Source organism: Leptinotarsa decemlineata, unplaced genomic scaffold (genome assembly GCF_025532065.1).
Source record: "Leptinotarsa decemlineata unplaced genomic scaffold, Ldec_3_MD MMD2_tig00000690_RagTag_RagTag, whole genome shotgun sequence".
NCBI lineage: Eukaryota > Metazoa > Arthropoda > Insecta > Coleoptera > Chrysomelidae > Leptinotarsa > Leptinotarsa decemlineata.
The window spans coordinates 3,363,610-3,380,818 of NW_027412554.1; the positions used below are offsets into that span (position 1 = coordinate 3,363,610).

Sequence of the window (17,209 nt, forward strand, 5' to 3'; positions counted from 1 at the left end):
TAATGGGCTAAATTTTTTTCATAACTTGTGCAAAATTTTTTTTTGCAAAATATGTAAAATTAAAAAAAAAATCAGAAATTTTTAACCTATTAAATTTTTTTAATTCAAAATATGGTTATAAAATGAGATTTTGGGGGGGAATTCTATTGAAAAAGATAGATGAAAGTGTTAGTGACTATTTGATTGTTGAAAAGATAGAATTTTTTGGGAAATTTCTATTTGAAATGGGGATAATTGAAAGCATTAGTGAAGTTAAAAGAGATTCCCATTTTGTGCATTCATAAACTTGCGTTTCTAACAACTTAACCATGCCACACAGCTCCCTACGGCTCTGAGGAATGATTATCTACAGCCCCCTACGACTCTACATAAAGATTCTACGACTGTGAGAAATATATATAATAGACCAGAGCCTCGGAAATGATACACCGAAATATGTCCTGAATAGATAGAATTTTGAAGAAATGTCTATTTAAAATAGGGATAATTGAAAATATTAGCGGAGCTACTTTAGACTGTTGAATAGATAGAATTTTGGGGGAATTTCTATTTAAAATAGAGATAATCGAAAGTGTTAGCGGAGCTACTTGAGACTGTTGAATAGATAGAATTTTGGGAAAATTTCTATTTAAAATAAGGATAATTGAAAATGTTAGCGGAGCTACTTGAGACTGTTGAATAGATAGAATTTTAGGGAAATTTCTATTCAAAATAGGGATAATTGAAAGTGTTAGCGGAGCTACTTGACACTGTTTAATAGATAGAATTTTGTGAAAATTTCTATTTAAAAAGGGATAATTGAAAGTGTTAACCGAGCTAATAGGATTGTTGAAATGATAGAATTTTAGGGAACGTTCTATTCAAAATAAGGATAATCGAAAGTGTTAGCGGAGCTACTTGGGACTGTTGAATAGATAGAATTTTGGGAAAATTTTTATTTAAAATAGGAATAATTGAAAGTGATAGCGGAGCTACTTGACACTGTTGAATAGATAGAATTTTGTGAAAATTTCTATTTAAAAAGGGATAATTGAAAGTGTTAACCGAGCTAATAGGATTGTTGAAATGATAGAATTTTAGGGAACGTTCTATTCAAAATAAGGATAATCGAAAGTGTTAGCGGAGCTACTTGGGACTGTTGAATAGATAGAATTTTGGGAAAATTTTTATTTAAAATGAGGATAATTGAACATGTTAGCGGAGCTACTTGAGGCTGTTGGATAGATGGAATTTTGGGCAAACTTCTATTTAAAATAAGGATAATTGAAAATGTTAGCGGAGCTACTTGAGACTGTTGAATAGATAGAAAATTGGGGAAATTTCTATATGAAATCGGAATAATTGAAAGTGTTAGCAGAGCTAGTTGAGATTGTTGAATAGATAAAATTTTGGGGAAATTTCTATTTGAAATAAGGATAATTGAAAATATTAGCGGAGCTACTTGAGAATGTTGAATAGATAGAATTTTGTGGAAATTTCTATTTGAAATAGGAATAATTGAAAGTGTTAGGCTACTTGAGACTGTTGAATAGATAGAATATTGGGGAAATTTCTATATGATATGGGGATAATTTTCAACAATCTCAACTAGTTGAGATTGTTGAATGGATAAAATTTTGGAGAAATTTTTATTTAAAATAAGGATAATAGAAAATGTTAGCGCAGCTACTTGAGACTGTTGAATAGATAGAATTTTGGGGAAATTTCTATTTAAAAAGGGATAATTGAAAGTGTTAACGGAACTAGTAGGATTGTTGAATAAATAGAATTTCAGGGAAAGTTCCATTTAAAATAAGGATAATTGAAAATGTTAGCGGAGCTACTTGAGACTGTTGAATAGATAGAATTCTGAGGAAATTTCTATATGAAAGAGGGATAATTGAAAATATTAGCGGAGCTACTTGAGAATGTTGAATAGAAAAAATTTTGTGGAAATTTCTATTTGAAATAGGAATAATTGAAAATGTTAGCGGAGCTACTTGAGACTGTTGAATAGATAGAACTTTGGGGAAATTTCTATTTAAAATAAGGATAATTGAAAATGTTAGCGGAGCTACTTGAGACTGTTGAATAGATAGAATTCTGTGGACATTTCTATTTAAAAAGGGATAATTGAAAGTGTTAACGGAGCTAGTAGGATTGTTGAATAAACAGAATTTCAGGGAAAGTTCCATTTAAAATAAGGATAATTGAAAATGTTAGCGGAGCTACTTGAGACTGTTGAATAAATAGAATTTTGGGGAAATTTCTATTTAAAATAAGGATAATTGAAAATGTTAGCGGAGTATTTGAAATGTCTTACCTACAATTTCTTTAATTTTTATTGCTATTCCTTCCTTACGTTCAATTTACATTGAAGATGAAAAAATAAAAATAAAAAAAAATGAAAGCAGATATTTCAAAACAAACTACTTCACGACACGTTTCGATTATTAGTATCTACAATCGTCCTCAAATGAAAACTGATGAGCATTTTATTTTCATTTTTTATATTACTTTTTCACTTATTGTTCGAACCATTTATTTTCATTTCATACCACAATAATTTGTTTTCTTTAGAAATAAGGTCGGTTGCCGGGCGGTTCGACGTGGGTGCTTTGTTCACTCTCTCAATCGACCGATGGTTCAAGCCGCAGCGCAGGCTGAACGATCAATTTTCACTTGCTATCGTCTAACTCGTGTTAGGAATCACACGTTAAAAGGTAAGGCCTTGTCAGTCCTTATCTCGCACAAGTTTCGACTTCTGAGAGTTTTCGTTCGTAGGAGTTCGACAGCTGTTCAACGGAAAAACATATTTTAAGCATACATATTTAAATGTTCTAGTATTTTTTTTCAATTTCCTTTTAATTGTTCATTTAATTTCATTTCCCTTCCCATTTTTGATAAGTATTTCTCTGTAACTATCTCAACTGAATATTATTCTTCATCTCTGTTCATAACTTTTTCACAAAATTTTTTCATAAAACTTGTTCATTTCCATCCTAACATATGTCGGAAAAGACATAACATGAATGAGAGTGGCGAAAACTAAATTTAAATTGGTATCTTACGATTTGATTCTTTGGCAACATCGCGGATGCAAAATAGTTGTTATGTACAAATAATATGTGAGCAAAATATACACGAAGGAGTCAATACGGATAGTGAAGCGAAAGGAAGCAAAATCACTTAAAAGTGAAAAAATCGTATATTTTTTTTTTGAAAATAGAGAAATATAAAATAGTGTCTCGTTTCTGAAATAACATAAATAATCAATATACGCAATTATATTCACCCTAAAGACATTACTTCTGGTGGACGCAAAATGCTTTGTCTGCGAAAGGACGCAAAATGCTCGCGGGATGTAATATATATATATATATATATATATATATATATATATATATATATATATATATATATATATATATATATATATATATATATATACTGCGGTGGCAGAAATTTGGGAAGCTAACCTGAAATGTCATCGGAAAACGAATCCACATGTTTCTAGAAATGATATGAAATCGAGAAAGGTTAATGCAGTCAAGCTGCTGGAAAATAATTCCATGAAAATCAAAAGATAAATAGATTAGGGAAGAATAGGGTAAAGGGAGTCAGCGGGTAATGGGAGTCACTCTCACATCCACGAAACAATACGAGCGAGCAACGCAAAAATGACATCCCTACCCCCGCTCTGACCAACAGTGCTGCCTGGAACAGCCTGCGCCAGTCAGTGCCCACGCTATTGAGATACGTAGGTGATTTGTTTTTGTGCTCCACTGATATAATTTTACGCCATTGCAAATTAGAAAGTAAGTGTCGAATACCTTGCAGTATGCAATTGAGACTTTTGCACGAAATTAGACATTCGAAATTTTAATGGGCAGTTCAGATTATGTCAGTGTTTTGAAGATTTTTTTTATTTTATTTTTTTTCGCATTAGTGTAATTGTGGGAAATGAGAGTCAGGTGACTCCCATTACCCGCAAGTGATCACTATTACCCGCATCTTTGCATGTTGAATTACGTCATTTTTATTTCTTTTTAGATGCCGAGAGTAAGGGTCAGGACAACTGCAAAGGCTTCCTAGTCTTCTGATAGCCTGGAAAAAGCTATAAAGCTTGTTGAAGGAGGTTCTTCTATGAGAAATGCTGCTAAGTTAATGGGAATCCCCTTTTCAAGCCTCCAAAAGAGGATAAAAAAAGGTTCTACCTTAGGACCACATCTAGGATGGTTTACTGTTTGTAGGGCTGAGACAGAAGCCGAGCTAGCAAACTTGGTGAAGAAAATGGCAAATATTTTTTATGGTTGCACTGCTAAACAAATTAGAAAAGTGGCTTTCGAATATGCTGAAAAATTGAATTTGAAGCATAATTTTAATCAGTCTTCAAAAATGGTTGGACGCGATTGGTTGCATGCATTTATGACCAGACATAACATTTCTATTAGGAAACCTGAGGCGACCAGCATAAACAGAATAATAGCTTTTAATAAAACCAAAATAAGTCTGTTCTTCGAGCTACTTGGCCAGCTGATGGAAAAACATAGATTTGTTCCAAAAAATATTTATAATAGCGACGAAATGGGTATTTCAACAGTTCAAATTCCTGGAAAAATTCTGGCTACCAAAGAACAGAAGAGAGTGGGATCGATAACCAGTTGGGAAAGAGGAAAAAACATCACTTTGATATGTGCTATGACCTCTGCTGGCGGTTACATTCCACCGATGTTCATTTTCCCCAGGAAAAGGTTGACTCCTCTGCTCGAGAAGGATGGTCCAGCAGGAGCGCTTTACAAATGCTCGGACAACGGTTGGATTAATGAGAATCTCTTTATTGAATGGTTGGTGCACTTTAAACAGCACGCTAAGCCGTCTGCAGATGAACCCATCCTTTTAATACTAGACAAATATGCTAGTCACATTTCTCTTTTCATCTACAAATATTGCAAGTACAATCATATTCATATGTTGTCTCTGCCACCACACACTTCACACAGAATGCAACCTCTGGACGTTTCTTTTTTTGGTCCGCTCAAAATGGCCTATAAAAAAGAATGTGACTTATTTTTGAAAAGCCATCTTGCAGAAAAGATAACACCTTATGACGCAGCATTGTTGGTGAGAAAAGCATTTAATAATGTGCGCCTATTAGTAAAGGAGAATCGGGTTTTAGAGCTACTGGAACGCTTATGTTTCGCTTGCGTTTACGCAGCTATTTGTATCAAGTACTTTCTTGGTTTTTCTCATTTTGTCTTCAATCGAGGACCGCCTGCTCGGTACTGACGATGCCCAATAGACTGAAACAGCTGTATACCGGTGGCTCTTAAATTGAAATCAATATGGGAATGATCAAAAAGTACTAATCTATATATATATATATATATATATATATATATATATGTATATATATATATATATATATATATATATATATATATATATATATATATATGTATGTATATATATAAATATATATATATGTATATATATAAATATATATATATATATATATATATATATATATATATATATATATATATATATATATATATATGTATGTATATATATAAATATATATATATATATATATATATATATATATATATATATATATATATATATATATATATATACATCCCGATATCAATATGGCATCCATACATTGAATGCGCTGATAGGGCGTCCATCATAATTTGAAGAATTTACCGAATATATTTCATGGTAAGTACTAGAAAACTGATTTCTGTAGGCTGGCATGACATTTTTACCACCATAAAAAAATTGAGTTCACTATTGATTCGATAGTAGAGCGTCCGTCCGTCAAACATTCATAAGAACTCCTCAGTATACACCATCATCAGACATCTGATTGATAATAGGGAGTCCAATAAGTATATTTTCATACATGAAATAGATTATTGGGAATCCTTACAACGTTGCCAATATTTACCGCATTAAATGTAGGCAGCAAGTGGGTTTTAATTTCTTCACATCTGTTTTTCAACAAGCTTTGTGCCAACGACAAATTGCGTATGGATTTCAGGTAGCCGGTATGTATTTCATTTTTACATAGGTACCAAGTGATATTGACTGATCATGAAAAGTTTATTCCATAACGAAATTTTCAATATCATTCGATAATTTTTGTCTTGGTTGGCATATTTCCATTTTAACACTGTATGATATTTAAGCGAGCCGAATATAATGATAGGAGAAGTGAAACCGACACATGCATGGTGTGATTATTGAAAGTTCAACTTTAATTACAAAAAGTTCATTGTATATTTCCATTAGAAAACAGCAAGAATTCAAAGTATTCAAACTAGTTGAAGACGCCAAAATGACAGACGATAGGATAAATAATATGAATTACCAAAGAATGTAAATATTCACGGCCGTAGATGACAGTGTAAAATCTGTTTTCAGCGTTTGCGTGGTTTGCAGGTTTTTATGCCTGACGTTTCGTCTACTACTGCGGTATACATTATCAGAGGCGATGTGGTAACGGTTGCAAAGCCCGAGTTCGTGGTCGAGTTGTTGTTCCCGTTAACTGAGTTATTGAGCATTGAAAAATTTGGTTGTTGAAAATTGGACGTGCCTGAGTGTTTTGTTGAGCACAGTCATATTTACTCAGTGTCATATTTATTCCATTTGGCTGATACACACTACACAGGATAGCCATCTAGAAGGCATCAAGACCTGTCAAGATTCATTTCCGTGTATGGTATACGATTTTTCGAGTCATGCATTTTTCAATATTTCTTTAAGGACTGACCTAAATATTTTTTAATTTTTTCTAGAGTTTTTCGTTTTTAATACGCTTTTATTAGGTCGACCTGTATGTATGTATGTAACTATGTAGTCAAATCTAAGAAAACTAATTTAACCATCTTTTAAAGATCGTAGCGTTATGAAAATTGGCAGTTTTATGTGATTTTGATGACAATATGGTAGGTACTCTGGAGCTGATCTGATGATGGAGCCGGAAGATAGGCACTAGGATTCCATGATGAAATATCGTATCATAGTCGTGTTTGGTCTTGTAATGAACGTGAATCTCTTTTTATCAATGTGCTCCACAAGATCACATTATAAAAGTTCAAAAACATTATATTTTGTTCATTATATTCTAGTAACATAACATATTGTTATAATTTTTTTATATATTTATCATTATATTCCTGTTTCTATATGAAATAAAGACATTCGGTAAGTTGAACAAATTGTTTTAGCGCAATTTGTTTATAAATTGTGTATGACTGTGTGAGTATTAAAAAAATTGTTATCTTCATAATTAGTCTAGTCGAGAAGTGAGTTCTCTGCGAAAAATCTTAGGAGTGGTTTTAAAAATATGGGGTTTGGTTTTTTGGGTTCAGAATGTCATCCTGAGAAATGCACTTTTTTTATTTTACCCGCTCTTAAAAATTACAATTGTTATAAAAAAAACGAAGAGAGAAAAAGGTGGTCTCCGTTTCTTAGCAATAACTCTGAAAATATTTAAGATAGCTGAAATTTGAAAAAAGATTCGAAAAGAGGAGGAAATTTCCTACAAAAAAGTCGAAACTCCCGGAGTTGTAGCTCCATTATTTATAATTTTAAATTAACGCTGAAAATAGGGTTCCGCGCGGCGGTTTACGCACCGCCGTGTCGCCGCCAAACTGAGCGCGCATCGGAAAATATCACATTTATCACATTTATTGTTGATTAAAAAATCTGAAAAAATTCCAGTGTTATCTCAACACTTGAAAGAATACAACCCCGTTGGAAAAAATTGGTTGAGTACATTTTTGTTAAAGTTATTCAATTGTTAACTAACTCATTTTTTCTGGAGCTTAGCTAACATGAAATCTGTGATAAAAGTTTAAATAATAGGCCTATAAATTTTTTTCTTCTTGAAGCTCTTCTTTATACCCCAATAAACAAAATTCCGTTGATAACGCTTTTAAAAGTTAATTAATTTGTTAATTATGATTTTTTAAAGTTAACAAAAAAAGGAAAATACAGAAAATGGTAGTTAAAAAATTTTTTTTTTCGAATGTTTGACTTTGACTGATTTTCTTTCCATTGAAGGCACGGGAAAGTTTAATCAAAAATTTTTTCGCGTGATTTGTTCATAAATTTTTAATAAACAAATTGATGAATTTAATATTATTGAAAAAATTTTTTTGCATTATATTGTCTGGGTAAAATTATGATTTAAAGAAAAAAATTTTTTTCTTAAATAAACATTTTAATTGTTTATAATCGTTTTTTTTATTTATTCCACCTTAAAATTATTAAGGAATCGTTTTTTTTTTTTAAAAATCATAATTTGCCATTCTAAATGAAATACAAGAAAAAAATTTTTTATTGATATTTTCATTGTTTATTAACATAAAAATTTGTTATAAACAAATTCCGATTTTCATTATATTTTTTGTCCGGTACTTTAAAGAATTAGAAATACGGCCATATGCATTAAAATGGTTTAAAAAATTTTCCTCAATTTTTTATTGAATTTTTTAACTTTCAACCTCATCGAAGTGCAAGCTATCACCCACCTTTTCAAGTTTTAAATTGCAATAACTTTTAAACTATCAATGGTACGGTCTTTTACATCCAAGACGATCTTTTAGGCAGTTAATGGATCTATTAAAATAACTTTTCACCTGCTCGGTATTGATAGCGGTTCATTTTTTATACGCATTTGTTTATAAAGAAATTATTTTTTTTTATCTTTAAATGCTAATATCTTTTTAACTATTAAAGTTTTGGCTTTCATTATTTAGGCCAAATTTGTTCAGCTATTAATAAACTACCAGAAAAAAATTATTTGACAATTTTTACTTCATTTGTTTATCAATTATTTACAATTGTTTTTATTACTTTACGATTCCGGGTATTTTCCCTTTGTTGTTTCCGTTACATCTGTGTTCACGCATACTACCGACATTCCCATGTATATGAAATATATTAATAGGCCTACAATGTATAACTGCCATCTGTCAATATCGAGAATACCGTTTAGACTAATCAAGATGAACAAATTAATGTAAATTTAGAATTTCAGCGTCGGTGAACGTTAATTAATAATTGAAAGTCAAAAAATAAAAATTAAAAGAAATAAGAATATCGATCACTGACGTCGGCAACAATAAAACAATAAAAAAAAGGGAAAATACCCGGAATCGTAAAGTAATAAAAACAATTGTAAATAATTGATAAACAAATGAAGTAAAAAATGTCAAATAATTTTTTTCTAGTAGTTTATCAATAGCCGAACCAATTTGGTTTGGATGATGAAAGCCAAAACTTCAATAATTAAAAAGATATTAGCATTTAAAGATAAAAAAAATTAATTTCTTTTTAAACAAATGCGTATAAAAAATGAACCGCTATGAATACCGAGCAGGTGAAAAATTATTTTAATAATTTTTTTTTTGTACATATTTCATTTAGAATGGTAAATTATGATTTAAAAAAAAATGATTTCTTAATTAATAATTTTAAGGTGGAATAAATAAAAAAAACGATTATAAACAATTAAAATGTTTATTTACGAAAAAATTTTTTTTTAAATCATAATTTTACCTAGACAATAGACTGCAAAAAAAATTTTTTTCAAAAATACTAAATTCATCAATTTGTTTATAAAAAATTTATGAACAAATCACGCGAAAAAATTTTTGAATAAACATTCCCGTGCCTTCAATGGAAAGAAAATCAGTCATAATCAAACGTTCGAAAAAAAAAAATTACTAACATTTTCCGTATTTTCCTTTTTTTGTTAACTTTAAAAAATCATAATTAGCAAATTAATTAACTTTTAAAAGCGTTATCAACGGAATTTTGTTTATTGGGGTATAAAGAAGAGCTCCAAGAAGAAAAAAATTTATAGGCCTATTATTGAAACTTTTATCACAGATTTTATGTTAGCTAAGCTCCAGAAAAAATGAGTTAGTTAACAATTGAATAACTTTAACAAAAATGTACTCAACCAATTTTTTCCAACGGGGTTGTATTCTTTCAAGTGTTGAGATAACACTGAAATTTTTTCAGATTTTTTAATCAACAATAAATGTGATAAATGTGATATTTTCCGACGCGCGCTCAGTTTGGCGGCGACACGGCGGTGCGTAAACGGCCGCGCGGATCCCTATTTTCAGCGTTAATTTAAAATTATAAATAATGGAGCTACAACTCCGGGAGCTTCGACTTTTTTGTAGGAAATTTCCTCCTCTTTTCGAATTTTTTTTCAAATTTCATTTATCTTAAATATTTTTAGAGTTATTGCTAAAAAACGGAGACCACTTTTTTCTCTCTTCGTTTTTTGTTTATAACAATTGTAATTTTTAAGAGCGGGTAAAATAAAAAAAGTGCATTTCTCAAGATGACATTCTGAACCCAAAATACCAAACCCCATATTTTTAATACCACTCCTAAGATTTTTCGCAGAGAACTCACTTCTCGACTAGACTAAATATGATTTTCAGAAAAAAAAAAATACGATTTTTAATTGTTAATGAACGTTTTTTTTAAATATCTCGAAGGTTCAAATGATTATTCAGAGAATGTTTTCTATTTTGAAAATCATAATTGATATTTCTCTACAAATTGACAGAAACATTCTTTTATCATTGATTTTATTATTTATTACCAAAACAATTTGGTATAAACATATTCTCAACCGATAATTTTTTCAACTACCAAAAGTTACAAATATTCAAAACTTTTGAAAAATTTTTTTTTGTACTTTGGAAATGTTGTGATTCAAGAGTTGCGTGGATCACTCAACTTTCAACTGAAAAATTCATACTGTTTCAATACATGATGCGTTCTTTTCTTTTTTTGGGAGGGGGGTTGAGAACACCTTGGTTTATTCAGATTTGTAACTGAACAGACCACCCTTTCTTCCACTAGACACGTTGGATTTTCAGTTTCTTTTATCTCTCTTCTCGTTCTCCTTATTCTTCTATATCTTCCTTATTTTCCATTCTTTCTTCTTGTGGTTTGGTTTCTTTGTAAAGGAATCTGAGTTTGATCCGTAGACTGCCTGAATCAGTTTTCGATATACTGGATGGTTATTATTTTGTTGATCAACAATCATGCCGTACTCGAAGTTGAAATTGTCATCATCCAACAGTTGTCAACAGATGCACTTCATCACTGCTTTTCTACTGCTTTAAGTTTCACTGCAGTTAGATACTATGTAACTACAATGAACTAGTTTCAGTAATTCTAAAGCTGCCAATGATTCTGGTGTTTTCATGGACAAAAAGAGAGTCTCAATTTTTTCTCATCCCCAATCTGTAGCTGTTGTAAGATTGTTCAGCTATGTTCGAACTTGACTAGTCTGATCAAGAAGTGCTTTTTTCTTCTTCAGCAGTCTTCGAAAATTATGGTTGAGGTGTCATTCGATTCGGAATAGCGTCTAGAAAGTTTTTGGGAACGGACAACTTTCGGAAATGAAAATAGCAAAAGTTATAAACAATTTAGTGAAAAATAAAAAACGGGTTTAGTTATTTCAAAACTAATTGAGATTTTCAAATTCGAAAATAGGAAGAAATTTTCTATAATAAAGTCTTAACTCCCGGAACGGTATGACCAATATTTATAATTTTCCTGAAGCCCTGAAAATGAGATCGTAATCGGATGTTTGGCCGCCGTGAACCGTGCCTGTTTGGGCCGTTTTTACAAAAAAAAAATTTGGCATATAAAATTTATAAATCAAGGAATGAAAGAATTCAGGCAGATACTCAAATGCTAAATTAACAATAATCTGTCGGTGAAAATGTTTATTGCAATTATTCGATTTATTACGCTATTGTTAATATTTTTATTTTCACCACTAGTTGACAATTTATTTTAAATGTTTTTAAATGTTTTCAATTATTTGGAACAAAAAAAAATTAAAATTTTTAAAATTTTTCATTGTTTTATAAATAAACAATTTGTAATAAACAAATGAATTTTTTCATTTCATTTTTGTTCTTGTTGCAATTAATGAATGAAAAACAACCCTGTATTTTTTTTTAATTTTTTTAATTTTTTATCGAATTTTATAAATTTTGGCGCTCTATAATCAATCTATTTTTTCATCATTTAAATTATTATATTCATTAAACTAATGGAGATACAATGAAAAATCGCTAGACTCATTTTTTTCTCCATTAATAAAAGAATATATTCAGCTGAAGTTTGATTTTTTTTATAAAATTATTCATTCGAATTATTCTAATTTTTTACAATTTTTTTTTTGAAATATTGACAATTAGTGGTAAAAAAATTGTAAATTAACAAATGCGGTTTTTTGCATTGCACACAATTTTTCAAGAAACGCTATTTTTTTTTAATCATAATTTTTATTAAAGATTAGGATCCAAAATAAATTCAAATATGTTATAAACGCATTTGTTTATAACAAATTTTTAAACAATAGGTGATGAAAAAAATATTTTTATGTAGCTTCTGATTTGAAAAAAAAATATACTAATAATAATAATCAAAAAAAAATTGTTCTTCGATTATTTAATAAACTTTTTAATTCAAAAATGCAGTAAATGGTTAATAAATAACTGAAAAATAATAATTTTTCAATATTTTGGAAGTAAATCAATTCCTAACCGTTATAATCATAACTCTATGGAAGGAAAAAAATTCCACACTTTTAGTTTGAAAAATATCACACTTGCAATAATGATAATCGAGTGATAAAAAATTGTTAATTAACAATAGCATAATAAATCTAATAATTGCATTAAAAATTTTTTACCGACAGATTACTGTTAATTTATCTTTTGAGTATATGACTGAATTTTTTCATTCCTCAATTTATATATTTTATATGCTATAAATTTTTTTTTGTAAAATTAACCTAAACACGCACGGCCTACACGCGGCTAAACACCCGATTTAGAGCTCTATTTCAGAGCTCCGGGAAAATTATAAATATTGGTCCTACAGTTCCGGTAGTCAGGACTTTTCGATAGGAAATTTCTTCCTCTTTTCGAATTTTTTTTTTTCGATTTTGAAAATTCCAATTAGTTTTTGAGATATTTCCAAAAAACTGGACCCATTTTTTATTTTTCACTAAATTGTTTATAACTTTCGCAATTTTCATTTCCGAAAGTCATTCCGAAACATTGGCAAATGTTTCTCTGAAAATAGCTCAGCATTCTTGGATTATTCTTTCCTTCAGTGGCTTCATTGAATCAGATTGCGTCGTCTTTAAAACAACCTATTTTAAGTAAGTGGCCCAGAGGAAAAAATCTAGAGGAGATAGGTCCAGGGATGTGAGAGGCCATTCAGTAGAATCTCTTCTTCCAATACATTGATCAGCATAATTATTATCTAACCATTGAATAACTGGAACTACAAAATAATAAGGTTCCCCATTCTGTTGAAAATGTAATACATTTTCTTTCAAAGATAAATTGCCGTGTATGTCTCTGTGATTCTCTAATTCATGAACTATCCGAGGTTCGATAGATCTTTCTAGCATGTGATCATACATTTCGCCATTTACATTTTCTTCTATATACAGTGTGTAACAACGAAAACCTAACAGAGCCGTTTTTGAATATAAAAATTAAGATTTTCAAAAAAGCTCGGACACGTCGATTTCTAATTGAAGGGGGACACCTTTCAGACTAATCAGATTTTTTGTAGTACGCACCCCCTCAGAGAGGTGCGTCCGACGACCTTTATTTAGATGGGGAAAGTAGGTCGAGTGGCACCTTGTTTTAAAGGTCTTTCGAATACCTTCACAACTCTGTTAAAAGAAAATTTTTGTAACGATTAGTTTTCGAGATAATTTGAAGTTAAAATTGCCATGTTGATAATACATTAGACAGACCACTCGGTAACTTGTATGCCTAAATAAAAAAAATTTTAAGCAGTTCTTCTTATCAATTTTTTGTTAAATAACAACGTTCGATTGTTTTGTTGAAACGGGTCTTGTATTGTTATTTGTTTAAACATTTCTTTCACTACTGCCGAAAGGGTTTCAGTTATTGCTTCATTTTTTGGCAACGACCAAAATGCTAATAAAACATCAATTTTATTTAACGAGCAAAAACCTGGTAAACACCTAAGCAGAAATCACGTTCTGGATTTGGTCACAAAATTCAGGGAGACAGGTTCGGTTTTAAATGAAAAAAGTGATGTTCAGAGAAGGGTAGTGAATGACGATAATGCGATTGTAGTGTTTGGTCAAGTCATCGCCAATCCCAGGTTAAGTACCAGAGGTTTATCCGCAATGGCAGGAATAAGCCATATGATCGCATGGAGAATCCTTAAAAACCACAAATACCATCCTTACAAAATTAAACTTGTTCGTGAACTCAATGAGGATGATTTTGACCGAAGACAGGAGTTTTGTGAGGGCATGAGTGAAATATTAATGCAAAATCCCGAACTGCTTTATAACATCTGTTATTCGGACGAAAGCTCATTTTATTCAAATGGTTGCGTGAACCGTTACAATTGCCGTTATTGGTCGGATGAAAACCCAAGACAATACGCAGAAATACATACCCAACATCCCCAAAAGTTGAATATCTGGGCCGGAATATTAGGCAATCATATTATAGGTTCATTTTTCATTGATGGAAATTCAACCGGTGATTCTTATTAACAACTTCTTGAAGAGGCAATTCAACCTTCATAAGTAGGTGCCACTCAATTTACCTAAAATGTAATGGTGGTAACCAACCCCATCCCCCGGAGAAATCTCCTCGTAATAAACAAATAATTCGACATCAAATGGACACGTATTAGCAGGTTGTCATAAAAAGCAAAAATTTATTTTTTTTATGAGAGTTCTGAACGTAACTTGCACCTTAAAAACAATTTGATTTATTTTAAAAAGAGTTGAACTCAATGCAAATACCTTTAAAACTTCAAATTATCTCGAAAACTAATCGTCACAAAAATTTTCTGTTGACAGAGTAGTAAAGGTATTCGAAAGACCTCTAAAACAAGGTGCCACTCTCCTTCCCTATCTATCCCTATCTATTATCGAGACGAATAAAAAAAAATAGAAGAGGCGTAAAATATTCAAGTCTTAATATTAATGCTACGATGGTAAAAATCATGTTTTTGAAAATTTACTAAATTAATAATAGAAAATAAAATTTATTCTGAATGAATTCTTTTATTTGATGAACCAAAACTTACTGCATCGAATGTAGCTTTGAAGAGTACCATTGAAGAGCATATCTTAAGAGCTTTCAGATAATGTATCACAAGTAGGTGGTTGCCTTTCAAAAATATGAAGTTGTGGTGGCTGGGGGCAAGGGTGTGAGAGAAAAAACAAGTTAGTCATCACATCATTTGTTTCTCCCTTTGTATTATGAAAGTTGTTTTCAGCGATTTCTTATATTTTATTTGGTTGCTCAGAGATAGACCTTGTAAGTTTTCAAATTGTCACCCTGTGTATGAAACCGGCGCCGACCTACAAACATACCAAATCAACGATATTTCTAACAAATCATTGAGACTTCCCTCTCGCAAAAACTATTGCATTGTTGTCAGTTATATGGACGCCTCATAATCGCTCACATGTATGAAAAATATACGGCACAAGTATACGCGTACCTCCCGAGCGCCACCAAAATAAAAAAGACTCAACTAGAATATACGCCAATACATATAATTTTGACAATGAAATTGATAAATAGGCGCCCATCTGAAATTTTGTCAGATGGAAGATAGGGAACCTCTGAACTGCCTGGCATGGTGAAACAATTCGGCGTCCATATATGGACGCCTCATTGAAACCGGACGCCCGATTGATAGAAAATTGTAAATGTACGGAAGCTCTATTGATAGTTGGATATATATATATATATATATATATATATATATATATATATATATATATATATATATATATATACCGGGTGTCCCCCATTTTATGTGACAGGCAATATCTGGTTTGATCTGGTTTGTTGAAGGAGATACACAAAAATGTTTCATACAAAAGTTTTAGGAGTTCATGAGAGCTATATTTTGATATAATATACAGGGTGTTTGGTGTAGGTGCTACAGACCAAAATTCCATTTTTTAAAATAGAACGCCCTGTATATCATTACATATTCAGATGCTACGTTAAATTCTGATATCATTTCATGTTTGGTTTTTGAAATTCGGTTACGGCGTTGTTGAGTTATTGCACTTTTCCTTAAATATAAAGTTTCAAAAAAACTTATTTACTCGTACACGAATCCAGTCTATATCTTTTATTAAATTGAACTAGACTACTACTGAATACAAACCATTATTCTCACCTCTACGATACGATATCGATATCAGTTGAATATAATATTGAAATTCTTGAGAATGTGACTAACTTGAGGGTGAATTGCTTTATATTGCACAATTTCATCAAGTAGCTTATGCTTGTTGATGCCATAGTAACAAATGTTGTTGAATTGTATCTACTTGTCAGTTCGATTCAGTGATTCTTTGCAAAACAGTAACTGTGTTCTTTGTGCGAAAACTCCAGTATGCCTTTCGCGTTTAGTCCAAGTGATTGCATTGATATGTTATTAATTTTTGGGGAATGTCAGAAAAACTGCCGTCAAGCACAACGTCTATACCAAGAACGTTTTCCAGACAGACCCATTCCGTCACGAATGACTTTTTCGAGAGTTGTAGAAAAATTGCGAACTGGGTCATTTCCTTCTACTATAAAGCATCGTCATCATACGAGATCTGTTAGAACTGAAGATTTAGAGATCAATGTGTTGGCTTATATTATTATTCATCCACATGTTTCTATCCGTACTCTTGCAGAAGAAGTCGGTGTGAGTAAATCTAATGTACAAAGAATTCTGAAAGAAAATAAATACCACCCATTCAAAATTCAGTTGGTACAAGGTTTGAAACCCACGGACTTTGAACGACGACTTGAATTCATTGCTTGTATTCAGGTAATATTACATGAAAGACCTAACATATTCAGTCAAATTTTGTGGAGCGATGGATCGCGATTCCACAATAATGGAGTTGTGAATCGACATAACAGTCACTATTGGTCTCAAGAAAATCCCCACTGGGTCCGCGAAAGTAATTTTCAAACTACTTGGGGTATTAATGTATGGTGTGGATTGTTCAATGGCCGCATCATAGGACCTTACTTTTTCAATGAAAATCTCAATGGATTGCGATATTTACATTTTCTAGAAAATGATTTGATCCAGTTGATGGAAGATATTCCCATAGCAGAACGACAAGGAATTT

The 17,209-nt window shown here is 31.2% G+C and overlaps 1 protein-coding gene across 8 annotated transcripts in view; it reads left to right on the top strand.

The window, feature by feature from the left end:
- The window catches only part of LOC111516713 (uncharacterized), a 58,014-nt gene that overhangs the window by 3,556 nt on the left and 37,249 nt on the right, over positions 1 to 17,209 (top strand). For 3 of the 8 annotated variants that reach the window (XR_012465338.1, XM_074174692.1, XM_074174693.1), the window contains exon 2: positions 4,033 to 5,103. The exons of 1 other annotated variant lie outside the window; for it this stretch is intronic. Coding sequence is in view for 6 of the 7 variants with exons in the window: in XM_074174692.1 (XP_074030793.1) it covers positions 4,126 to 5,103 (978 nt within the window). In the remaining variant the exon portion in view is untranslated. Of the gene's footprint in view, positions 1 to 3,435; positions 3,798 to 4,032; positions 5,366 to 17,209 lie in introns of those variants that run through there. 4 more of the 8 variants (XM_074174689.1, XM_074174688.1, XM_074174690.1 and 1 more) reach the window with 2 other exon arrangements.